This window comes from Eptatretus burgeri, chromosome 7, assembly GCF_056783735.1.
Source record: "Eptatretus burgeri isolate ZD-2024b chromosome 7, Ebu_testis_v1, whole genome shotgun sequence".
NCBI lineage: Eukaryota > Metazoa > Chordata > Myxini > Myxiniformes > Myxinidae > Eptatretus > Eptatretus burgeri.
The window spans coordinates 30,690,026-30,717,107 of NC_140967.1; the positions used below are offsets into that span (position 1 = coordinate 30,690,026).

The following is a 27,082-nucleotide window of genomic DNA, read 5'->3' on the forward strand; positions in this document are numbered from 1 at the left end:
TAGAGTGAGGATGTTTATTCCAAAGGCGGGAAAAAAGAGGAATGAAAGAGTGAAGATGAGCAGTGATTCGTGATTTTGGTAGTTTTACCAGAAGGGGGTTGTTGGCGGACCTTGAGCGCCCTGTGGAAATGTGGTGGGGACAAATCGCAGAGAGAGCAGGGGGGCAAGGCTGGAGAGGAGTCGGTAGAAGACAGAAAGACCACCGACCAACCTGCGGTGATTGAGTGAGAGGCCCAAAGACTCAGCTTCATTGCGGGAGATGCCGATGATTTTAAATGCCCTGGTTTCGACAGCGTGAAGCCGAGAAAGGTGGGAGGCAGGAGCACCAGCCCAGAGGGGAGAGCAGTACTCCATCAGGCTACGGACAAAAGCTTTGTAAGTGGTCAGGAGCTCAAGAGGGCCGAGGAAGGACTTAGCACGACGGAGGATTCCCAGTCGGCGACTGGCTTTTGAGGCGAGTTTGGAAATGTGACTTTCCCAGGAAAGGTCATGGCAGATAGTGAGACCTAGAAGCTTGAAAGAAAAGACTTCGTCCAGAGGATTGTTGAGAAAGTGGATGGGGGGGTTTGTAAACGGTCCTTTCGAAGAGACATAGTGAGAGTGTGAGATTTGTCTGGATTGAAAGACATGTTCCACGTGTTGGACCAGTTTGTGATTTTATCCAGATCTGCAGTGAGCGAAGAAGCTGCTGCTTGCCGGTCTGAGGGATGACAGATGGTACGGCAGAGGGTGGAGTCGTCGGCAAAGAGAAATAGAGGATTTTCCAGAGAGTCTGAGAGATCATTGATGAAATGATCATTGATGAAAGATCATTGATGATCATCTTACCAAAAGGTGACCACGTGTAACTTCTTTAAGGTCACACTGAGGTGAACAGAGTTGCTATCCACCAGGAGCGACTCCTTGAGGAATATCTGCCTACGAGAGATTCCGATGAGAATCGTTCTACAGAGTAACCATGAAAAATATGCGTTTGCCTCATAACGTCACCAAATGATGTCATAATGTCTCAAGCTTGACATATCTAGAAAGCACTCATCGAGGTGTTCAATTTGAGGTACTACACGATATGGTTCCTAAAACTTGAAAATTTGACCTTGGGGTCAAATATGTTTGACCTCAGGCGCTAACCATGAAGGCCAATTGCCACCAAAAATTAATCAGCTGAGCGCCAGACCATGAACTATATTCCCATGAAGTTTGAAGACGATCCGATCAAAATTACTCAAAAAATAAGGGTTTCGTCGACTCCCCTGATTTGCGACAAAGTGACCTTGACCTTTGACCTTGACCTTCAAAATTTTGTGCACTGAAAGGGACCTCTCGGCCTCTGATATGCGAAGTTACAAAAATTTCCAATGATAACTGTGCTCTGCAGAATTTTTTATACGTGATTACAGACAAAAAAAAAAAAAACCATACAAGCTGAATAACATATCTTGCAAAAACTTCGTTTTGGCAAGATAAAAACTACACACATTACTAAAAAAGGACTGAATAACAGAGAGAAACTAGAGCGTTCATAGAATATGATACGCTACACAGTGTTCAAGTATATAAAGAAGGGCCTTACCGATCGCGGGGTTACATTCTTGAAAATCCCCATGAACCGCAAGTCTGCAATGTGCAAACTTAGGGGGATAATGGAGGAAAATATGGTTATGGACTTCAACTTTAAAATTTGTCCAAACTGTACCCTAAATTAACATACTGTATTTGCACAATTAAAATTTTCTTGCCGAAACGTCAGTTTTACCAACTTGTAAGTCCAGCCTTTTTCAATGATAAACTTTTATTGTTTTAATTTGACTGGATGAATAACAACAACCTGCATCGATTGTTTTTGTGATATTTCTTCTTCTTCTTCCTTCGGCTGCTCCCGTTAGGGGTCGCCACAGCGGATCATCCGTATGATCCGCATAGTGATTTGGCACATGTTTTACGCCGGATGCCCTTCCTGACGCAACCCTGGTCGCCTCTTACGACACCAGGGATATAGTACACCTATTTAACCGGGGTATACACCGGCCCAGTATACTGGTACTCATTTCGCCGACCTCGGAAGGATGACAGGCTGAGTCAACCCCCTGGTGTATTAATTCAGTGGCCCAACGGGGTTTGAACTCAGGACCTTTTGGATCCCAAGCCGCTGCCCTAACCACTGCGCCAACACCAGGCTCCACTGCGCCAACACCAGGCTTGTTTTTGTGATATTTATTTTCATGAATAAAAGAGTTAAGAACATAAAATAAAGTATTATTTTCATGTATTTTTTAATGCAGCCTATGGCTGCTGGTTGCATCATTGCTGGGGGTGTGGCTGTGCTGCTCATGCAGTGCCCCCTGTTTCCAGTAAGCTGGTACTCATTTTGCCAACCTCATAAGGATGACGGGCTGAGTCAACCCACCTGGTGTTATTTAACTCTAAGATCTTAGCCAGCCACCTCAACCGTTAAGCCAACACCAGGCTTGTTTTCATGTATTGAGAACATAAAATAAAGTTTATTTTCTTGAGTTATTAAGATCATGAAACTTACCTTTAATAACAATGTTGATAAACTTGATCCAATGATGCGATGGCGATGTTGATGATGGCGACGACAAAGATGAGTTGATGGAGATGATGGTGATGATGTTGTTTGGGGGTTTGAGGGGGTTATTGCATTTACGGCCCACATTAATTAGGTGAATAAATGTGGAAAATAGTTCACCAACCCACGTTTATTTCAGCACATTGACCACAATCCGCAAACATTGCCTTGATAAAATCATCAGGATAGAGCGAATCCATGAAGGGAAACCAACGAACGGCAAGACCCTCCTGTTCTTCAATTTCAATATTATAATGATTTTATAGATCCTTAAAAAAATCTGAGAGTTTAGTGCTACTGAAGCAGTCTTATACACCAAGTACCCTGAAATATTGTAATAAGACGATGTTGAATCACAATTTAGGAGATGGAGGCTTTATTGATTACAAGAGAACACAGCATCAATCAACATCATACAGAGGAATACTGGCATCCTCTTCTTCACCCCGAAACACATGCTACACCCCCTCATGCTATATATTGATACTAGTATAAAAGCCTGTCAAAAATGATGGGATGGAATTATTTTATTTGAAATATTTAAAGACAGGAAGATATATTTCGTAGCAGGAAGCGTTTTTATATAACACTACATGTACAAATATTATGCTATTTTCTTTATTTTCTGGGACGTTTCATTTTGACGGTATAGCCTCCACAGATGCCAACCCTCCCGATTTCATCGGGAGGCTTCCGAAAATTCACCCAAACTCCCGCCCTTACGATCACTATCCTTATCCTCCCGAAATTTTGATATTTTTGCACTGTTCACTAATCAGAATGTACTAGTATGAGAATTGAATGAAAAGCATCGTCTGCTACGTATAGCATGTGGTAACTCCATAACGTTCGCTGCTACCAAATTGTACGTAAAAAATTGCAAATTCAAATGAGGAGCAGCGAAACATTGGGTCTGGATCTCGCTTATGCGATCATGCACTGAGATTTAGTGCATGCGGTATGTATGCACAGTGTATATGCATGCGATACGCTCACTGCATGCAGCTGGGCCCCGTACCAGCCCGGCGGTCGCGACCACCGTGCGGTGTTTAACAGCCGCTAGAGTTCTACGAGTCGCGCTGCAGCTGTGGAACATCGACTTCGAAGTTACCGATGCTTCAAGCCCTCGATGTTGATTACGAAATGGCAGAAAAGAAGCTTACGAAGACCAAGAAATGGTCTCAGAAGTACAAGACCGAATAGAGTCTCCAATACCCGTGTATTCGAAAGTCTGAAAGAGGAATTCATCATGCGTATTGTACAGTATGCAGCGTTGATATTTCAGTTGAGCACGGAGGTCGCGATGATATTCGGAAGCACGTTGGAAGCAAACGGCACACAGACATTGCAAAGGAGAGATCTTCGAGCACGAGTACCGGTACACTTCTGAATTATTTCACCAAACAAGGGACAAGCGAGGAAGAGGATGTTACCCGAGCGGAACTTCTCTTTAGTGGATTTATTGTGGAACATAACTTGCCCATATCAGTCTCAGATCATGCTGGACCTCTATTTCAAAAGATGTTTCCAGATTCAAAAGTTGCTTCAAAGTATGGATGTGCAAGAACAAAAACTTCAGCAATAATTGGTGAGTTGTCAAATGTTACTGCTTCATCTATTGCCGATATTGCTAGACTAGCTCCATTTAGCCTAGCTACAGACGGTAGCAATGACAGTGGTGAGGCCCAGCTATATCCTGTCCTGATTTCGTACTATGACAACAGTGCTGGGATTGTGAAGCAAGGTTTGCTAAGTTTGCCTGCGTGCAAACAAGATTACACTGGAGAAAACATTTTCAAACTGCTTGATCATGAGTTCAGTGACAGGAAAATTCCGTGGGGAAATTGTGTTTCCTTTTGTGCTGATAATGCCTCTGTCATGGTGGGCAAGCACAAAGGAGTCACTGCTTATATCCACAAACAAAATCCAGAGTGCTACATCATGGGATGCCCTTGCCATATGATGCACAATACGGCCAAGAAGGCGGCTCAGGCCTTACCCATTGAATTAGATGACTTTCTCATCGATATTTACTACTACTTGGACAAAAGTAGTAAACGCGTCAAAGGAGTGAAAGCACTGCAAGAACTCTGTGATGCCCCGACACACAAGATTCTGAAGCATGTCGCAACAAGGTGGCTGTCCCTTGGTCAGTGCCTAGACAGGCTGATTGAACAGTGGGAGCCACTTCGCCTCTTCTTCAAAGAAGAAGTACGAAGAAAAATGCAACCAACTGTAGCCAAGACTCTAACAACGAGCAAGAAGGACGGCACTGTATCTACTGCCAGTACTGGCACTGCAGGATCAAGCACTAGTGGAGCAGCATTCACCACTACCACTGCAGTATCTGCTGCGAAGAAGACAGCAGGGACAGCACCAAAACCAATGCTGAGAGCAGGTAGCATCACCGGCCCTTCATCACGTTCATCTACAAAGCAGATCCCTTCAGAGTCGAGAAAGACTGTGATAGTCCCATCTACAGGCAAAGAAGGACCCAAGTTAAGTTCTGCTTTTGCCAAATCACTTGATAGAAGCTCAGCAAAACCTTCGAATCAGAGGTCTTCTTCCTTGGCTGCACCTACCTCAAGCTCTCTCCTCAAACGTAAAATTGGATCTGGTACTACGAGTCTGACCTCTTCTGCTGGCAGTAAACGCAAGTGTGATCGCCCTGCGGCTAAGTGTACTATGAGTTCTACAACTAAAAGCGCATCTTCCTCAAACACTGTGCAGGAATCTAGAGAAAAACGTGTCAACAGGATGTTCTTGTCTCCACAAACAAAACTCTATTGTTTCTTCCTTCGATATGCTAACAAGCTTTTTGAGAAGGGGAATCTTCTGCTCCAAAGAGACGAACCCTGTATTCATCTCCTGCACGGAGAATTGAATGGTCTTCTGAAAGATATCTTCGTACGGTTTTTGAAACCATCGGTGTCATCGGTTGCTCTGGTAAATGTACCCTTCTCTGACAGAAATCATCAGAAGAATGATGAGGACCTCATGATTGGGAACGATGCCAAACTGTATATAAGGGAACAAAGGAGTCTCAAGAAATCCACCTTCACTCTGAGTGAGTCAGACATCCAAGGTTTCTTCAGTGCAGTTCGCTCATATTATGTGAAAGCCTGCAATTACATCTTCAAAACCTGGCCGCTAGATGATGAATTAGCCAAGCATGCTCAGGTGCTGGATGTTAAGCTTCACCAAGAAGTGGGGTTTGACTGTGTGGAGTTTTTCATCAAGAAATTCCCCTGTCTGTTCAGTGGTGGTGATAGTGACATAGACAGTCTTGAGAGTGAATTCGCTCACTACCAGGCAGACGCCTCCATAGCTACAATTGCTACTGAGACAGTGAGAGTGGATGAGCAGTGGCATCGGATTTCACAGCTCACAGATCCCTGCACTGGTGCCAGGAAGTATCCTAATTTGAGCAAAGTGATGAAGGGAATCTTGGTCATTCCTCATTCGAACGCATCATGTGAGTGGGCACTCAGTCTTGTACGGAAGAATCATACTGAATTTCATCCCAATTTGAGTGTCAAAACCCTGGAAGCTCTCTTAATTGAAAAACTAGCTCATAGCACCCCTTGCTACCAGAGAGAATACAGCAAAGACATAATCAGAAGGGCTAAAAGAGCCACACAGCTGTCACTCAGCAAAGCTGCCATGGAAAAAGCAAGCAGCAGTAGTACCAGCCAGTAAGGTAAGAAAAATATTGCTTCTTTTGTGCTTTTTGTTAATCTTTGATTGTCCCCTAACTTACTAATATTAACATACATGTAACATTAAAAAGTGCACAATTTTCCCCTTTTTTTGTTCAAAAAGTGGGAATTCTTAACATGTTAAATGCTCCAAAATAGGGCTCAGAGGGCACTAGAGAGTGTCTAGAACCCCAGAGCTTCCAGGGCCCTAAGGCGGGCCCTGGACCCAGCTGCAAGGGTCGAGCGCTCCGCGCTCGAGATGTGCGCTTAGCGCACATTATTTGGTGTCGGTTGCAAATCCTCCCTAATTCTGATTTCCAAAAGTTGGCATCTCTGTAGCCTCATGGGCATGCCAAAGTCTGAAGCCTCGGCCTAGTGTCAGGTGTTGTTTTTATCTTCTTTATTTATTAGTCATCCTACGGATGTAAATGAACACTCGTTTTACTCTGTGCATGTTACTCATCATGTGCAGTGAATTTCACCTCCCTAGGCCTTGTATTTATTGTTATTTTTAAACGCTCTGCACACCGCCTTTGAAGCCCGGTTGCAAGACACCATTTATATTTCCAAAAGACGATATGTAATTATTCTTTAATGAAAAATGTTTTTCAAGTTTTTTTATCTTGAAAAATAGACCATAGTGAACACACAGTCATGTTAAAAGATTGGCCTTTAAAGCCCTATTTAAATCGTCCTTATGAAGGGGGACAGACAAATACACAAACACACAAATACACACTGTTTTATATTGGTAGATATTGTGTAGTTCTTGGAAGTATTATGAATGTGATTTATGTTCCACAGTCTTCAAGTATATAATTCAATTTAAATAACGATTTAAAGAGGTTTAAAGGTGTATAAATAAAAAAATTCCTGGTTTTACCACCATTTTCTCCAGTGTCTAATCCACCACCCTATCTAACATGTTACATTAATTATTTGTACAGGTTGTTTGTGTCGTTTATAAAATTTTAAAAGAATAGTAAGTTTGCTTTTTGGAATGATATTCAATTTTGTTTGACTGCCAGGCAGGCAGGCAGAGTAAAAATATTATCTCACTCGACTCTGCACATGTGTGGTTGGGATGAATTCTGAGCCAAGGTATGGTAAAACGACAAACTAAGTCTTCCTATTCATGTTCCAATTTGTCTTCAAAATATAAAACATTAAATTGAATTAAGTTGTTCCTCGATCATAAACTGATAAGACAGAGGGATGGACATGAATCAATTGCTTAACCCCATTTTTTGCTTCGCATGCATTGGGTAATATGTTCACTACAGTTCAAGCTAAACAAATTAACTGTGAAAGCAATTAGAAAATTTTTGAGTGGTTTATCATGATGAGTTTGGTGGATTGTATCAGAGTTAAATAACAAGTTTAATGTAATATGGTATTGCATACTCAAGCAAAGAAACATATAATGATAAATTATTTTTCAAAGCACAGATACAAAACATAACCATTCCAGCTGTGTATGCAAGCTAGGCAAAACAACACAGGTCATAATGAGGTTTGCCTGGAAATGATAATTTGCAAATTTTACACACCAAACATCTGGCCCCCAAAAAAGGTTTTGGCAGTGCCTGGGGACAGCTGGGAATGTGGGTAGCATGCCGATAAATGGCACGCTAATAACACCGCGTGGGGAGCATGCCACAGGCCGGCTGTATATCAGGCCGACACTAATCGCACAGTGCTGGCCCAGTGCACTAGACGACAGGGAGCCATCCGCTCTGACGAAGTACCTGCAGCTTTTCCAAGGCAAGAAGTAACACATCTCTTTGTCTCAACAGCCTTTATGCCTTGTGCATCTTGGAACAGTTAGAATGCTCATTTGAAAGACAACACGATTGGATATCTTAACAATGATGCTCCTTTTATTTATTCTGGATTACTAGCTGAATGGTGTACTTTTGTTTGTATGTGTTTATGTTTGAAATCATATTGTTGGTAATAAAGGCAAAGCCTGGGGCATTGTGCGTTTTATACATCAAGGTTTAAAGAATTGCACGGCCCTAATTTATTTGTAAGCCCCATAAATTGCTGCTTAACTTGTTTTGTGTCATCAGGTCAAGGTTTATGCACTGGAGTCACCCGAAGCACTTGTTGAGGATTCCATTGAAATTTCAATCGTCGTGTTGGATATTAATGACAACTGTCCCATCTTCTCTCAACCCATCTACAATGGCAACGTAACTGAAAATGCAGAGCCCGGTTGGTTAATATGTTATTGTCTATATACTTTTTTTAAAATATGTATTTAGTTGCCATTATGTTGTCACACATTCACGAGCTTTATGCACAGGAAGGAGTCATTTGGTAACTATCCTCAACTCGTTGTCATTTTACTTTGTCTTTTATTTCAAAATGACATCACAATAGGACAGTGCAATAAAATAAACAAAAAGGTGGTCTATAACCTTTCCACATAATATCTATAACCTTTGCAATATGCTGTCTGTCTAAATTCAAACCATTGTTGTGTAATTTCAAATGAATGCACCAGAATAAACGTCTTCACATGTCTTTATGCTTTATTTAAAGGTCATCTCTGTCGTCTTCTGTAAACTAATAACAACTTGGACAGTAATGCTGGCAGTCAGGTTAGTTTTTTTTTTCTTTTTGGCAGTCCATCAAAGCACTTAGCTCTTGATTCTATGATCTCCACCTAAGTCCCATATACTGTTTCGATTTCTCCATTTCCTACTAATGTTCTATAATAATTCATGTAAAAATGCTGATTTCTTCTAATATCCTATATTATTGTCTGTGCCAAAAGTATAAGCTCCTCCATAAGTATCAGACAATCGAGGGGAATAAATAAAATTTGAAGAACTATTCAAATTATTGGAAAAATGAAGGATTCAATTTTAAATAGTTAAAAAAAAATGTTGATATCCGCAAAGGATCTCCCAAGTTCACTGAATGTCTTATGTCGCTGAAAAAGCATTTACTTTCGCATTTCATATGGATTGATATGTTTGATGTTGAGATTTTGAAGCAGAACAGCCACTCACACAGATGTTACATGCAGAGCAGAGTCCTTTCTAGAATGCCCTCAAGCCAATTCAAGTATTTATTACCCATGAGATAGTGGAGGAGGGAAAGATAGATGAAGGGAAGGAATTTTGCACTTCCAACAGCTGAACACATGGTACTTTCAGGGACTGCCTTCTATGGTATGCTGTTGGAAAGAAAGGGACTTCTATGGTATGCTGAAATTTGGTATTTTCAGCAGTAAGGTTCCAACAGATGCAAGCAAATCATTTGTTTCATAAAAAGATACGGTACTTCCAAACAGTCGTGTGTGTGCGTGCGTGCGTGCGTGCGTGCGCGCGCAAACCATCTTGGTTTGCATGAAAAGTACTAATGCATTTTTATTTTAATCAGACAAACTCGAGAAAAGTGAAGATGCACATTAACAGCAGAATTCGGTAAAATATTGTAGATTAACACTTCTGCTGTTGTAGTCAATTTTCAAAGTTAATGTGTTTTTATTCAAACTTTTGCATGATATAGTTAAACTTGTTCAAACTTAAAACTTTATTTTACATGCATAAGTTTTTTTTTCTTCTTTACATATTTTCACTTTTTTGTATATCTTTGGTATGAATGAGGTTATATTTGTGTAAATTCTCATAGTGATAACCACCCACCTATTTATTGTGCATTATGTAATGAAAGACGATTAATGTTTCAATTGGTAATTCCCAACTGAACTTTTCAAGTCACTGATCACATACGATGTGCACTTTACATACCCACAACCATGTGAAAATGTGACCCCAGTTGTCCTACCCAGCTCAGGAATGCACTTAGCTCTCAGTATCATAGCTTTGTCAGTGTTTTTCTAAAATTATTTAAAACGGAACTTACAGCTGCTCGATCGACCCCGAGTCATCCGTGGAATTGAAGGCCACCCCATTTGTTTCTAACGCTCTCGCCCCACCCACACAGCACACGTGTCATTGGCTGCTGAGAAGCGCATAAACACTTTATGAACGCCTGTTTTGTTGATGTACGACAACCCTTTACTGTGTAACTCACCACGGACACTATGCACTCCAAATCAAAATGGGATGCAATCATGTGAGAGCCTGTCTCTGTATTGTAGTCAATATTAGCCATGACAGGAGAATGCTTTTAGCCTCCATCTGTTGTTAGTTTCCATCATAGCTCATCGTTACTTTTATTATAACATGTTGCGTCTTGAAGTTTTGTTAGAAAATATGTCAATTGCGGAAACAACACGGGTTCTTGCATCATAAAGTACGAGGTTCTATGAAGAGGATGTAGAGCGAGCTTTCTCAACATCGTGTCTGTGGATGTAAAATATATCATGGTGTTTTACAAGAACAAGTTGTCTTTGGGCCTGTACTCTGGCCAAGTAAATTTAATGTGATATTGATGTTTAGTATTATGGTATGTGGAAGGAAAAAGTGTATTTTAAAAAATGAGCAGATTGAGTTAAATTTACGAACAAAATGCATGGACGTGGTTACAGCAGAGGTGGCGTGGGTGAATTGACCTTTAATTGTGTCCGAGCTTCCCTGTCTTGTTTTTGGATCAATTGATATTGCAATACTCCAGTAGTCACTCTCCAATATATTGTTGCGAATTCGCGCCCGCCGGCGTGCGATCGGCCGCTCGACTCGAATGGCGGCCGCCTCGCCCACCAGAACGGACAATTCTGTCGTGACCCTCTCGGACCAACGCCGGGAGCTAGTCATGGGTGGGCCTTTCGACCTCACCACAATCGTGCCAATCGGCCACCCGCGTAGGATAGGGTTGTTCGCCAAACTCGACCTACCTAAGTACCCACGCGGATGGTTAACCGGGCGATCGTACCTCGCCACAGGTCGACTCGGACACGAGCCGCTTGGGCGGCCCATTCCGTGCTACAGTGATAACCGAGCGGTGTTATCGTCGGCCTTGACAGTTCCGATTAATTACCGGGCGTTTTAAACCCACTACGAACCCCTTACGTGATGCAAGATGGAAATTCAAACGAAGGAAAGGACGCAGCAAAACGGGGAACAAGTTCACACAAGCATGTTAATTGCACACGCAGACCAGCACGGAAGGCACGTATACAGTCACAATCATCATGTACAATAAAGCAAAAGCAAGTCAAGAAATGGCACGTATACACAATCACAGGCAAAAGAGATGTCCCGACTAAACCTGACACACGGCAACACTTAACCAGTTTTACTTCAAGGACAGGCGCCACCCACAGTCATTTACACAAACCCAAAGGAAAAGAGAAAGTTGCAACTTCCCTGCACGCGTCGTCCAGCGTCGCGTCCTTGACCTCAAATCCGAGCCTCCCCCGATGTGGTCTGCGACTCGCACCTCGTGCCGGCATGTGTAGCCGCTCCGTGTCACGAACGGGGCTTCCGACACTATCTCAGCACGGATTATGGGGGAGGGGAAATTGTTGATGCTCGGGCTCGAAGGGGAGAATGGTGGATGCTCCGTCCCGCTGACGCCGTCTCGGGACCGCGGGCTGATCGTTCCGGCACCTGGCAGAAGGCTCGCCCTCTCCCGATGTAGACGGCGACAGGGCCCAGGACGAGGATGCGCCGACTCGACTCCCTCCAGTTGGACTCGTAGGAGAACTCTCTGAAGAACTCGTAGACGAACGAACCACCAACAGCAACAACCACACCTCACCCGTCCGCGTACGTCCCTTTTATACCCCGGGTATGCAAATATTCGGATCAAAATTACCTCGGGGGCGGAGCCACGCTCGCCCATTGGTCGGAGAAAAATGGGGCGTGAACCTCCCCTGATCATAAAATTTGCGAAGACGGAATTCACCTACACGCGCCTGGAGGCGGGGCCAAGCCGCCTCGCGCTTGCCCATTGGACGGAGGAGAAGTGGGCGTGAAGCATTCCTGATCCGCGGATCGACGCGTTCGGCCTCCATGGCCGAACAGCTCCGGGAACATGACGTTTGGTGTTGACTGGTGGTCTTTGGGAATGGCCGTAGAAGCGATGATGTGGTAGCGTAGGTGGTGGAGGTGGCGTGGTTGTAGTGTGGTTGGTGCTGTGGTGGGGATGGCATGGTTGTTGAGATGCTGTTTGTTTGAAATAAAAGATAGAACAGAAAAATGGCTAACTCAAAGCGTCGCAGCCTGGATGAATCACATAAATTCCCTCTATACAACGGGTTTGGGCTAACTACACATGGTAAGATATCTTACCTGAGGACTCTTTATGGTGTAATGCGAATTTCCACAACCGTAACAATATTAAGCAAACCAGGAGCAATGCATCAAAAATTTTAGTACAACAAAGATCAAACAATTATATAAAAATTTAAGAATTAAAAAATTATAAAAGTAACAGTTTTTTCTCTCTCTCCTCTCCTCTCCTCTCCTCTCCTCTCCTCTCCTCTCCTCTCCTCTCCTCTCCTCTCCTCTCCTCTCCTCTCCTCTCTCTCTCTCCATCTTGTTTTCATTTTATGGCTTGTCACTCTGCTTTAATTTCGTAAATAATAATTTAACGATTAATGGATTACTTGGGTTGTTATTTGTCTACGATCTCGGTGAAACCAATAAAGTGATAGGTCAGCAATGGAGGGGCCATATTATTTAGTGACATCAAGAAGGTTAAAAGCTCAAAGTTTGCAAGAATGTTATGGTATCAGAATGTAGTGTAAAAATTATGGATGATATAGCAATCAAACAATGTGTGTGAGGTTTCTAACATAAGTGGAAGGTTTAACACAACTTAAAGCATCAACTGAGAAAGCACCAAGATGTCATCATAAGGCTCAGCGACACACCTACCCATTTTATGTTTGGACTTTTGAGGCCATTATTCTGCTCCACACCTGTATCAGTTGTGCCCTGTGCTTTTACGCATTTTCCTCCAAATGAAAACGTTTTTTCTTTCTGGTGTTTTGCCTGAAGGCAAGTTCAGTGCTGCTAAAGAAACCTTACGGCAAGGATTACATTGGATAGTTTGCTTTTGCCTTCCCAGTGGCAGTCGGGATAGAATTTGGAATTTAGCCAGCAGTGGCTCACCTACTCTTTGTGAAAGACACCAAGGGGGATCTTTATTAACCACTAACTAATGCAGGCCGACGGGTCGTCAGTTTAATGTCCTTCCAAGGGATGGCGGGTGCACACATTGATGCATGTGAAACGCCAGGATGCCAGTTTATAGCTGGGTCGGGATTCTCTCCCAAGCTAAACAACTCGGATGAACATAACTCTAGGCTATCCTGGCAGCCCAATATGAAAACGAAAAAGTAAGCAAACTATATGGACACATTCCTGGCTCTCCACAGATTATTTGTAGTTTGAGCATTCATATAACTACCTCACGCATGTTAAACAAAAAGTGGGGTTAAGCATTTGATTCACTTCTGTCTATCTGTCTGACTGTCTACAAATGTCAGTTTATAATCTATGAACAACTTGATTTCAATTGAATGTTATATTTTGAACAACAATCGGAAAACAAACCTGAAGTTTAGCAGAACTTTGCCTCTAAATTTGTCCCGACTGTGCATGTGCAGAGAGAAGTGAGATATTTTTTTTTACTCTGTCTTTCTGTCTGGCAATCATATAAAATTGAAAATAATTCCAAACAGTAAACATCCTGTTTTTAAGGATGTTATAAAGGACACAAATGACAGGCACGAATAACTAATGTAACATGTTAAATAAGGTGGTGTAAAAGATATTGCATCGACAGCAGTAAAATTCTGGGAATTGCTTTTTTCTACCCCTTTTAAAATCTTTATTTAATTTCAATTTAATTGTATACTTGAACACAATTGAACACAAATCACCTTTTTGCCAAATTCATAACCCTTCCGTTTAGCAGTACAGTACTTGGATAAACTATTACGGCATTTTGCGTCATCATGACCAATCAAATTTGCCACTCATAGACCCTGCCCATGTGCTTGTTTCTCTAGTTAGTGCGGCGTAAGGTGTTCATATGAACTCTCCAGTTACCATCGTGACAATCTCCATTCAATGCTAACAATGACATTTTTCTTCCTTCCGTCTTTCCAGTAGACATCATTGCAAGCCCACTTTAAAGCAAAAAGAAGTCTATGTGATGTTTTTCTTCCTCGCTATGTCTTCCCGTTTCTGGAAATGGGCCTGAAATAGGGCACTAATACACCATAGGCAGCAACAGACAGGTGTACAAATTCACTTTCAATTCAATTAAAACAATTCCTTCCAAAGCCAACTGAAGGCAGGTCAGGCAGGTCAGGCAGGTATGGACCTGAAGAAGAAATTTTTTTTTCCACATTTTCACATTTTCAGAGTTTTTCACGGGAGTATGTGGTTTTTTTGCACATTTTGTGTTTATTTTTTTGTGGGGGTATTTGCAGTTTTTCATTGGATTTTTTATTTTCCTTTATGAATCACGAACCACCAGGAACCTATCCCCCTTTTCCCCCATTGAAAAAATACCCCAACATTCGCAGATTCAACATTCACAGCATTTTCCAGGAACATATCCCATGCAAATAGCGGGGTCCAACAGTATTTCACTGTGAACTGTTTGTTGGTGAAACTGTAGTTTTTCAGCATTACTCGTGATGTCTTCCAGGTACATTTGTGATGAGTACAACAGCACATGATGCTGATGATCCAAACACCCCAAATGGAGATCTTCGCTACTCCATAGTAAAACAGCAGCCTGGCATCCCAAGTCCTGATTTATTCTCCATTGACCAATTCTCTGGAGATGTTCGTACACTCATCAGTGGGCTTGATCGTGAGGTTTGTTTCGATTGTCTTCCAGTATTGCTTGACGACTGCAAGTAAAGCCTGATATGGCCCACCTACATAGTTTGTTATTTTGCCATTTGAAATTATACCATGGTGTTTTAAGAACTAATTATAATTGTGGGGAGAGGGGTAATGAAGTCTACAAATTGATTTGGTTGAAGACTTACGAAAGGTTTCATGCTGTATGCTTAAATCCTTCCAAGAGTATGAACTATGCTATTCCTGCCGACTCTCATTATAGCTTGCTACAAGGGTGGATGCAAATTATTGATATGCTTTCTTACGTTGAGTCTCTGCCCTACCATATTCCTGTTCCAGAACTATTATTCCTCATCGGATTCTTTAATACACTGCTCAAAACAGTTGAACATTCTAACCATGGCAAGTAACAAACAGCTGCGGTTATTAAATATTTCAATACTCTCCCACCCTTTCCTTCTCCCAATCTCCCTAAATTAATTTGCCCCCCAAAGCAAGATGCAATCTAAAAGACAATTGTTGGTGATGTTTCCAAAATAAAAGGTTAACACAAAATAAATGCTTTTATTTTAGGTTGCAGTTTCAACAGCAGCAGAGTCTGGATATTCTCCAATTTTTATAGTGGTTTATATCTCAACTTGGCTGGCAGGATAGCCTCGAGTTATGTATATTCTCCTCTAAGCTGTCTCGCCTGGGTTTGAATCTTTATCCAGCTATAAACTGTCATCCTGGTATTTCACAGGCAGGGTGATTCATCAATGTGTGTTCCATCCTTCTGATGCACTTTAAACTGGGAGTACCATCTTCTGGGGTTAGTTGGCTGACGTTAAAAATCCCACAGTGTCCTTCGTGAAGGTAAAGTGAGGTATTGCAGGCACCCTGAATAAAATTCCAAATTCCTGTCCGGACTCCCTGAGTCGGAGTGGCGACCTGACCAGGCTTGTAGCCGAGTAACTGCTTTGGCAACACCAATGATCTGCATAGAGTATGGTCCCAGTGGATGGATGGATGAATGCTCTGCATTCGGCATGGTACTTAATGATGATGATATCTTAACAATTCAACCAAGGATGAAATAAATTTACCTAGTTTCAAGTCTTAACACAAATGGGAACCATTTTTTAGGACAAAAACAGATATAATGCTTGTTGTGCCATTTTTGACTGTTTTTTTTTAAATAAACGCATGAAAATATTCTAAATACTACTAATGTAGTCTTCTAATTTGACTAAGATAGTCAAAATCATCTTTAAATATTGGTTCTTCCATTTTTGTCTGAATTATCTGTGTTTTCTTTCATGATCGTTATCTGAGTGCCAACATGCCAGAATGATTGCTGGTAGTTTCATGATGATCAAGGAAGGATAGACATAAGTGTAATTTATCATGAAAACGTTTTAATGAATGCTGAATCCATTATGCAAACTGACATCCACCCATGACATACCTTTTATGAACAGATGAGGTCTGGTAGGAAGTTGAGAGGTTTAATGTGCAGAACCAGTAGATTTTTGAAATCATTTGTGCCGTTTTCTGTTTGTGCTTTTTCAAAAAATGAAAGTCAGTAATATTAAAGAAGTCAATGGGTGGCAGTAGGGATACTGTAGTTGTCTGATGAACTGTTCTCTTTGTGCAATCTTGATAGTTTGATAGTGGGTTTCATTGTGCTATTGCTCTCGTTTTTGTCATACAGTGGGACCTGCTTAATAGAATCACTTTGGGCCGGACAAATTTGATTCTAAGAAGCGGGTGATTCTAATATCCGAGTTCACCAGAGTTGTGGAGTATCAAGCGGATCAAATGTCGAGTACACATACGGAGACAAATACTCAGCATTTAGTTTGATTTATATGACACACTTGCTCAAAACAATGTAACTTACTACTGAAAATAAAACAATTACACGTACAGTACATATGTACTTTTCAAAGCAAAACAACATAGGTTTGTCGATGAGCCTACTCTGTAATGAAAAAATTGTCGATTGTTGCCTGCTTTAACGAGTCTGTGGCAATGGCGGTGACCTCCTTGTCAAGTTTGCGCAGGAAGGCCATGTCACTGAACCCATGTGATAGCAAACCAAGCCTGATCGTCTTAGCTGCAGACATCATTTCCTTGATGGTCGGGACAGAGATCTCCTCTTCCTCCTCTTCCTCCACTTTAGTGTCGGCGTCATAGTCTGCATCAGTAGCAATTCCCATTTCGCGTTCGACTGCCGAAACGATGGCTTCGTCTGTGACATCATCGTCTGTGGTTTGGAGAGTGGCGTCCATGTTGACGAAGTCCTGCCATTGGTCGGGATCCATTTGAAGAGGGTTGGCTAACTCGTCGTCGTCATTGCTCTCGACCCTTTCGCCTTCGCTTGCCGCTCCGATGAAAATTCCTCCTTTGCACCAGCAGTTCACTATGCCGGTAGTCTTCACATCATTTCATGCTGCGTCCGTAAACAGCATAGCGTCGAGGATCGTTATCTTTTTCGCCAAGTCACTCGCTGTCATTGCTCCATCCTCGTTGTCAATCTCAGTGAGCACTTTTCGTAGCATGGCACGGCGGTAATGAGCTTTGAATGAACGGATAATTCCCTGATCTAACGGTTGAAGAACAGAGGTTGTGTTCAGCGGGAGAAATGCCACAGTAATGTTCGACAGTTGAAGTGATTGGGGATGTGCCGGACAGTTGTCGATGAGAAGCAACGCTTTCTGGTCATGATGCCGAAGCTCGCGATTCCACTCATCGAGCCATTCAGTGAAGAGGAAACCTGTCATCCATGCGGAGGAATTGGCTCTGTAGCGAACTGGAATTGTTTTGAGGCCTTTGAAACACCGTGGATTCTTGCTTTTACCAATACCGAAAGGAGGACGCTTAGCACCAGTCATCGAGCAGCAAAAAAGCACCGTGATTCTTTCCTTTGGCTTTTTCCCACCGCAGTGCTGATCTCCCTTGAAGAGGAACGTTCCGTCTGGTAAGGCCCGAAAATACAACCCGGTTTCGTCAGCATTCCAGATCTCATCAGCCGTGAAGCCTTCTACGAGATCCGGAAACACGTGGTCCAGCCATTGTTGTTTCCCTCCTACGTCAGCCGCCGCTGCCTCTCCGTGAAGTTTCTTGTGGACGATTCCATGTCTTTTCTTGAACCGGTCAATCCAGTCGTTTGTCGCACTGAACTTCTTGTTGTTGAACTTTTCCGCGAACTGAGCAGCTTTCTCCCGCATCAGAGGTCCAGAAAGCGGTGCTTCCTTTTCTCTAGAAGTTTGAATCCACTTGACCATTGCTGATTCGACATCGGGTGCGTTGCCGCTTCGCTTGCGTTTCTGAGAAGAAGACGAATCCACTTGACCTTTCAGAATGGCCTCTCGATCTTTCAGAATCTTGCATAGGATCGGCTGGTTAATTTCCAACTTGTCTGCAGCTTCTCGTTGGCTCATTCTGGGCAAAGCGTCATAGTCCCTCAGGATTTGTGCTTTATCAATGTTTGAACGATCCGTCCGCTTTCGTTTTCTGTCCATCGTGGAAATGACGACACTCCTAGTGCTTAGACTGCAGCTGTCAGCCGTCTGCCTATCTGTACAATGACTACCGAAATCACTGTAGTGGCATAGCGTTATTTTAGCGTGACGTCAGCCGCCTGGTGGCAAAAGTTGGAACTGTGCGGCCAGTAGGCGCTGAACTGTCGAAGTGGATGGCCAGCAGCTGATTCTATTAAGCAGGTTTTTGATTCTAATAAACGGGTAAAATTGCGTACATTTAGATACAATGGAATCGGTCTCAACGATTTTGATCCTATAATACGGGTGATTCTATTAACCGTGATTCTATTAAGCGGGTCCCACTGTAATTTATTATTAGATCCTCTTGGAGGATCTCTGTCTTACTCACGTTGTTGTTCTTCATCTTCTTCTTGTGGACTTTTTTGTTTCACAGCCGACAGTTTTCATCGAAACTTCCTGAAACTTAGCATATATATATGTAAAAATACCCCGTGCAGACAGTAACCATCTCCGATTTTGAAAATTCCTCCTAGAAAAAAGTTATGACGTCAGAATATCTCCGCTAATGGAAATCGCCTAAAAATTTATCTCCGAAACTAGGCAAGCTTTTTGAATTCGGTTTGCGGGAATCGAACAGGGCATTAGCAGAGATGAATTACTGCACATATGATGCATCACTATGACGTCATATCAATTTTTATGATGTCATTCCTATTTTTTGACATTTTTTGTTTCACAACCCAGAGTTTTCATCGGATCTTCGTGAAACTTGCCATGTATATGCAGAAAGCCCACGCGCAGGCAGTAACCATCTCCGATTTTGGAAATTCTTCCTAGAAAAAAAGTTGACATCATAATATCGCCGCTAATGGAAATCGCCCACACCATTATCTCTGAAACTAGGCAAGCTGTTTGAATTTTGTTTGCGGGAATCAAGCCGGGCATTAGCACAGATAATTATCTGTGCTAATGCCCGGCTTGATTCCCGCAAACAAAATTCAAACAGCTTGCCTAGTTTCAGAGATAATTATAATTTATCGCAAACCTGATACATCACAATGACGTCGTATTCGCTTTTTTATGACGTCATCATTAAGAGGACGGGGAGCTTCGCTCATTTGAGCTTGTTTTAATTACATTTGAAATTAATTATTCAATATTTTATTTTATCTTAAGATTGTGGGATTTGTGAACTTTGTTTGATAATGCAACTTTCCACTTTTTTGTGCATAAATACATTTAGAAATTCAAAAAAATTAAAGCTATGGCTGAAACAAAAATTTAATTCCACACGGGCAGGATATACACTAAACTAGATGTGCTGGTTGGGTTTAGAGTCGGTTGAACATCAACAAATTACCACCAACAATTAACAACTATTCAAAAAGACAATTCCAGGACAGGTATCCTCAGCTTTAGGAGAAAGCTTGCAGGGCAGAGATAATGGCATCTGATTGGGAAGGAAACTAGAACCAAAATGAGGAAGGAAGAAGATTTTGGGGTAAAGACCTAGACTAGATAAGTCGGGAAACAGGAGGGTGGGGTGGGGGTGTCAAATAATATACCATCGATGTGCACATAACATGTAATTGCCTTGCTACATAATTGAACTCAATCATATTAAAATACACAATTTTGTGTCTGTCTGTCTGTCTGTCTGACCATGATACATTTGGTCACAACTTATCCATTCTCAATCAAACTTGCCAGGGGGGCTAAGGGTCACACGACAGAGGTTGTAGCGACTTCATTTGCCCCCCTTCCCAAGTGGTTTTCCACCTTCCTCAAACACCGTGTTAAGGTCTATAAATAGCTTATCATGGCGTTTCATGGGGCACACCTACAGGGAGTAATTATAACCGCAAACTATTCAGTCAATTATTTCCAATGTATGATTACCTTTTTAAACAGTCATTGCTGTAGTTTAACACGAAACCAAAATAAACTTAGAGGAAACCCACCATCCTTGAGGCATTCTATGCGTATCGCGTTCCCCACAGACTATGAGCCGTCTCGACTTGCTAGGCCTTGATGTTGGCTGCTCACTCGGCTGGAATGATCTTTAGCTAATAAACGTGCTTAAATGAGTCTTCATGTATGAATGATATTTCCCACTGCCTGTCTGATTTTTCTTGCCATCAGATTGATGTAGACTGTAAATGGATTGTTTATAAACTATATTGGGTCTCATATGTGATTTCTCCCAGTCATAGCTTCAAGTGTGGAATGCGATATTGCCCCAGAAACCCTTCATATTCACAGTCCAGGAGAATGAGATGAAAATCACAAAATTGTCAAAAGACTCACTGCTAGCTTGCTTGTTTTGTTTTAGCCTGTGTTGAGCTGCATGCTTGTTCTTTCGTAGGTGGACATAACCTTCAAATTTATCAATAATTTTTTGCAAGTCTTCCTTCTCACCTCCGCCCCAGATTAATATCTTGTAAATTTCTCCTCCCTCCCGTCCAATCCATGTTCTTAGCAAGCTGGCCTTTTCCTTGTCTCTCAACTCGGCCATCAGCCCAGCAAACACAAACTCCACATTGTTCTTGAATCTTCTAAATGCAGAGTTAAATTCCACACTATATCCCAAGAAATTATGGTATGATCAAAGTTAATGTTCACCATAGCTCATATAATGAGTTTGTAGGTTGTTCGATCGGTCGGGTAGAAGCTGTGATTATCTGAAACAGACGTTCTGACACCATGTAACATAACATGGAAGATGGCGTAGCCAAAAGTGTTTTAATACGTGAAAGTCTAATGACATCATCCACCAGTGTCACATACAACATCAACAAATTGAACATACTGTACATTATATAACTAAAATTCCATTTCACAGAAAACTTCCACCTGCACGCCAAAGAGGCATCTGTCTTTGATAGTCCTTTAGTTAAACTGCCGGATGGTGATTGGTGTTCTTTTTGAAACGCATCAAAAATGTTCAAACTTGAAATACTTCATGTAAAATCGTCGAAAGTGTTTGGAAACTTTGGCCAATTTTACACTTGGAACCATCAATGCTGTTTAAAAGAAATTGGAGGATTTCTCACTGGCTGAATCACCATAAATAGTGCTTTTCCTCAGTGGTGTGGAGTTTTTATTAGGGAGAGTGAGTGGAGAGATGAAATCATCCCAGGAGTTGGTAGAGCAGGCAGTCAAGCTCTACTTCTGATAAATATTAATAAATGACATTGATAACTGTAGGATGGAACATGAAAGTAATGACTTTCAGATAAATTGGTTTGGGAGAGGTTTGTTTTTTGCTTTGGCATCAATCAAGAAATTTCAATCTGGAACGAGCAGAAATCTATTTTAATCTTACCTCTTTCCTCTTCCAACAACCTCAAACTCAACCCTCATTTGGGGCCAGCAGGATAGCTCAGAGAGAGAGAGCATACCCACAGTTGAGCAATCTACTCTGAATTCAATTCCTGGCCTGACTATAAACTGTCATTCTGAAGCTTTGCCAGGAGGGTATTGCTTCCAGTACATCATCCTTCAGAGGGAACATTAATCTGCTATCATATTTGCTGATGAACATTAAATATGCCACCGTACATTTTTTTAATGCATAAATGAGGCTTCAAAAGAATCGGCCATTGTGTGCTGGTAACCTTGTAAAATTATATATTTATGTTGTCAAGTGGAAGGGGCTCTGCAACAGCAGCACCAGTGCACCCCAGGAATGATGCAAACTAGTAGCCGGATGATACATGTGCATGAATAAACCTTGAGTATAATAATAAATAAATACTTTGAATGTGATTATTTATTACATATTATCTCTACCATCAGTGTCCATGCATCGTTACTCTGATTATACTATTTATGAGTGCAGTAACAGTCTTTTACCTGTGCCCCCTTCCTAATCATCTCAGTTGATGAGCTGCTACACACTGATATTACAAGTTGTGGACATGGCTGGCGACTCAAACAGCCTCAGCCACACGGCTACTGCAAGCATTGTTGTACAAGATGCGAATGATAATGAGCCTCGTTTCACTCGTGACTCTGTGAGCCTCCCATGTGCATGCATCTGCTGTTCCACACCTGGCTACAGTTGCACAGCCATACCATTCATCCAACTTCTTGTTCCAAAGTTACACAGCCTGAGCATTCAACCATTTTTTGCTTTACAAGAGCAGTTTTTCCCAGAAAATAAATCTAAGTCCTAAATGGTTTTATTTTTCTTCTTGGCCTAATAGATTCAGTAAAAACCCAGCTAGCATATAAATAACCTTCAGGGAGAGGGTTATTTGTCTGCCTTACCTGGGATGATTTATAAATTAATTCATCTAATATGTAAACCTCATTCTAAGGACTGACTGATATTAATATTTGGTACTATTGGGGTGACGTAGAAAACTGTAATTTTGCGTGCCGACAGACATCGAAGCCGATACACCGGGAAAATCACAGAACCATTGGAAAGCATCTGTAAATGTAACAAGCTCAAATGAGCTACGATCATCGTCCTCTTAATGATGACGTCATAAAAACGAATATGACGTCATTGTGATGTATCAGGTTTGCGATAAATTATCTGTGCTAATGCCCGGCTTGATTCCCGCAAACAAAATTCAAACAGCTTGCCGAGTTTCGGAGATAATGGTATAGGCGATTTCCATTAGCGGCGATATTATGACGTCAACTTTTTTTCTAGGAAGAATTTCCAAAATCGGAGATGGTTACTCCCTGTGCGTGGGCTTTGTGCATATACATGGCAAGTATCACGAAGATCTGATGAAAACTCTGGGTTGTGAATCAAAAAATAGGAATGACGTCATAAAAATTGACATGACGTCATAGTGATGTATCATATGTGCGGTCATTCATCTCTGCTAATGCCCTGTTCGATTCCCACAAACAGAATTCAAAAAGCTTGCCTAGTTTCGGAGATTATTTTTAGGCGATTTACATTAGTGGAGATATTTGGACGTCATAACTTCTTTTCTCGGAGGAATTTTCAAAATCGGAGATGGTTACTGTCTGCGCGGGGTATTTTTACATATTTACGCCAAGTTTCAGGAAGTTTCGACGAAAACTCTAGGCTGTGAAACAAAAAAGTCCACAAGAAAAACAATGTGAGTAAGACTTTGAGATCCTCCACGAGGATCTAAAAAAAACAACAATAAGTGCAGGTGAGCGACCTGTAACAATTGGAAAGCACAGTAATTTTGTGTGCCGACAGACATCTAAGTCGATACACCAAGAAAAATCACAGAACTGTGGGAAAGCATCCGTAAATGAAAATATAAATGCAGGTGAGCGACCCGAGACAATTGGAAGGCACAATCATTATGTGTGCCGACGGAAATCGAAGCCGATACACTGGGAAAAATCACAGAACTGTCAGAAAGCATCCGTAAATGAAAATAAATAAATGAAAAAACAAATGCAGGTGAGTGACCCGAGACAATGGGGAAGCGTGGTTAATTATTGCTGACAATGTGTAAGCATACCAAGCTAGTATATATAAGGCCTGCAGGGCAACATGGAATAGGCTTTAAAATGCCACTTATGAAAAGACAGTGCCATCCAAAATCCCCATACCCAAATAGGATAATGATCACTCCAACGTTTTACTCACAAGGTAGCCTTCATCAGGGACGATGCAGACCAAGTGTGCAAAAAAAAAAAAAAACCTGAGACCCAGATCTTTAAGAAAACTCATTATATTTGTAATTTTGTTTGATGATGGAGCAACTCCTACATTGATTCATCAACACATTCAAAAATATGATCACTGTTGATCTTTCTTTCTTTGTAAATTTATGTTTAAATGAAATAAATGAATTGTTTTCATGTGACCAAAGGACAATGGTAGAGCTTTCACTTCACAGGTAGGAAAAAGACACCATGTGATATCAGTGCACCTTTTGGGATATTACGAGACAATGGACAAAATTGTTTAAATGTATACCTGTGTGTTTTGTGTACAAATTGGGTTTCCTTTGATTTGTACATTATGTAGTCACATGATGGTTTATTTGGTAGTATCGCCATCATTGAGTTGTGTTTGAAACTTGCTCAGATTTTTCACAAGGCCTCACATGCTTGACAAATCTCCTGTCTTGTTTTCCATCCCCATTTCTTTACCCTATACCCTCCCCTTCTCCCAAAACTGTATTTTTAATTTTGCAGATGTCCTTTGTCTTAATCGTTCTCTCATATGTCCCTTCATCATATCCTCTGTTGTATCATCGTTCTTGTTACAAATGTGTTGGATCCTTCCTTCATATCTTAATCCCTGAGCTCTGCTCACCTTCCTTCATCTAATTTATTCCTCTCTTACCCCTGACAGATAAATTGATGAAAAATAATGTTTCTGTCCTCTCTCTTCCACCACCATACAGCTCTCCCACTCTCATCTCACCCCTCAGCTCCCCTACTCCATCTGCCACCCTCTGTTCCGTCCTCCCACTCTACTACCCCTCCCATTCTCCCCACCATCCATCTTCCTCACCCCTGCTCCTCCCTCTTTAATCTTTCCAACCCCTCCCCCCCCCTAACCAAAATCTCTGTTTCTCCATCCTCCCTTACTTTTTGGACAGATCTGGCATTATGGGTAAAGGGGTTGGGGGGGGGCTTAATTGGCCTGACCTGTCCAGTTTTGATCCAGTGCCCCCATAAACTGATATAAAAAACTAGAGGGGGAGCACTCGGTAGAGTGCAAAACCTCCACCGCCAATACTGCTGGGTCACTTAAGTGAACCCGATATCCTATTCATTGTAGGTCAAAACGGATAAGACTCTACTGAACCACGATTGAATAAACTAAACTAGATCGACGCACATGTAGAAATGCCAAAAAAATAAAATCGAAATTTTTTTGAAAAAAAGTTGCAATTTTTTTTTTTTTCTCTAACAAATTTTTTTTTTTGTTGTTGGAAATTACTTAAAACATGTAGAAATGCAAAAACCAAAATTCAAATATCTTTTCAAAATGGCCGCCATAGCGGCCATCTTGGACTTTGGACCAAGTCCAAAATGTAATGGCATGATCCTTGGACCATACCTAATCCCCACACCAAGTTTTGTCGAAATCCGTCCAGGAGTTTTTCCGTAATACTGTTCACAAACAAACAAACAAACAAACAGACGGGTGAAAACAGTAACCTCCATCCATCTTCGATGGCGGAGGTTAAAAATCCATGACAAATCATTAATCAAATACAAGTTAGGCACAGCATGTTAATAATAATGACTTACGGGAAAGAACGATAGTAATTTGTTGTGTGTGGGTATCTAATAAGACGAGCAGAGTACCCACCCTTTGGGCGATCTTGTTCCAAACATGCAACACGTTCTTCTGACACATACCTTTTATTTGGGCGGTGTACAGGCAACTGACAACTCTGCATATGAAAAAAAAACAACCCCATGAAGTTATGTGCATGAAGTAAAAACATACCTACTGCTTATAATTCAAAACACCTCACTGCACTGAAAAACGTGGGGACAGGAATACTGAACTGTAAATGGTGAGGACTTGTAATTCCCTCTCCTATCTGGAGGCAATGCCACATGATACACATTTACATCGAGAATTTGGATCTGTCCCCCCCCCCCCCAAGACCACCGGCAAAGATAAAACACCCCTATATACACTAATTGGCATCATGCTGATTCTATGTCGCAAGTCTGGATGTAATCAGCACACAACTGTAGGAGTAGTGTGAAAAAGCAAATAAACAAACACTGACCCATCACTTATAGTGAGAATATTTGAAGAAATAGGGAAGTGAATGTGAATTTAACATTCCATCTTTATTTAATTTTGACATTGTTCTTAACAAACAGGAACAGGAACAACACAGGCATGATAGGCCGAGTGGCCTTCTAATGCACCAAAGTTCCCTGTGTACAGAGAGTTGGGGGTGACAGTGCATGCAGTTGGAAGAGGGAGATTGAGATGTTGGGGGGGGGGGGTTGAGGACTTGGGTTTGGGCCAGTTGAGGACTTGAAGAAGAAAAGGGGAGAGGATGACAGAGTTGGGTTGGGGGAGCGGAGGCAGAGAGAGGGGACAGAGTTGGGATCGAGGGGTTTGAAGCTTTTAAGTGGTGGGGGGGGTTTGAGGACTTTGAGTTGGGAGGGGGTTTGAGGATTTGAAGAAAGGGGGAGGGGAGCACAAAGTTTGGGTGTGGTGGTATGGGGGGCAGAGGGAGGACAAAGTTGGGAGGAGGGGGTTGAGGACAGGATTGTGGGTGGAGGTGGGGGGGGCATGTATACATACATACAAACATACATACACGTATACATACTCACATATTCACATATACTTGCTACATTATAGTATAGATATAGATAGATAAATATCATACACCTGCCATCATTCGTCTGTTCTGTGGTAGGCACGTGATAGCACTGGACCAACCATGTTTGGTGATGTACCTCGGGCTGCATTGCTAATACTCGGTGGCCTCAATTTACTTTTTAACCCCCTTAATTTTTGCTCATTCGTTCGTGATAGCGAGCTAAAAAGTATAGCGATCCAGAGTCATCTATACCAAGTACAATATAGCTGAGTTTCATAGGCTGTTGATGCTTCGTCTT

At 41.8% G+C, this 27,082-nt stretch overlaps 1 protein-coding gene across 3 annotated transcripts in view; it reads left to right on the top strand.

Moving 5' to 3' along the window:
* LOC147022951 (cadherin-15-like) overlaps positions 1 to 27,082 on the top strand; it is a 171,363-nt gene that overhangs the window by 24,466 nt on the left and 119,815 nt on the right. For 2 of the 3 annotated variants that reach the window (XM_085887912.1, XM_085887911.1), the window contains exons 4-6: positions 8,361 to 8,505; positions 14,875 to 15,047; positions 22,405 to 22,539. In XM_085887912.1, coding sequence (XP_085744038.1) covers positions 8,361 to 8,505; positions 14,875 to 15,047; positions 22,405 to 22,539 — 453 coding nt within the window. The remainder of the gene's footprint in view (positions 1 to 8,360; positions 8,506 to 14,874; positions 15,048 to 22,404; positions 22,540 to 27,082) is intronic. The other variant, XM_085887913.1, reaches the window with a different exon arrangement.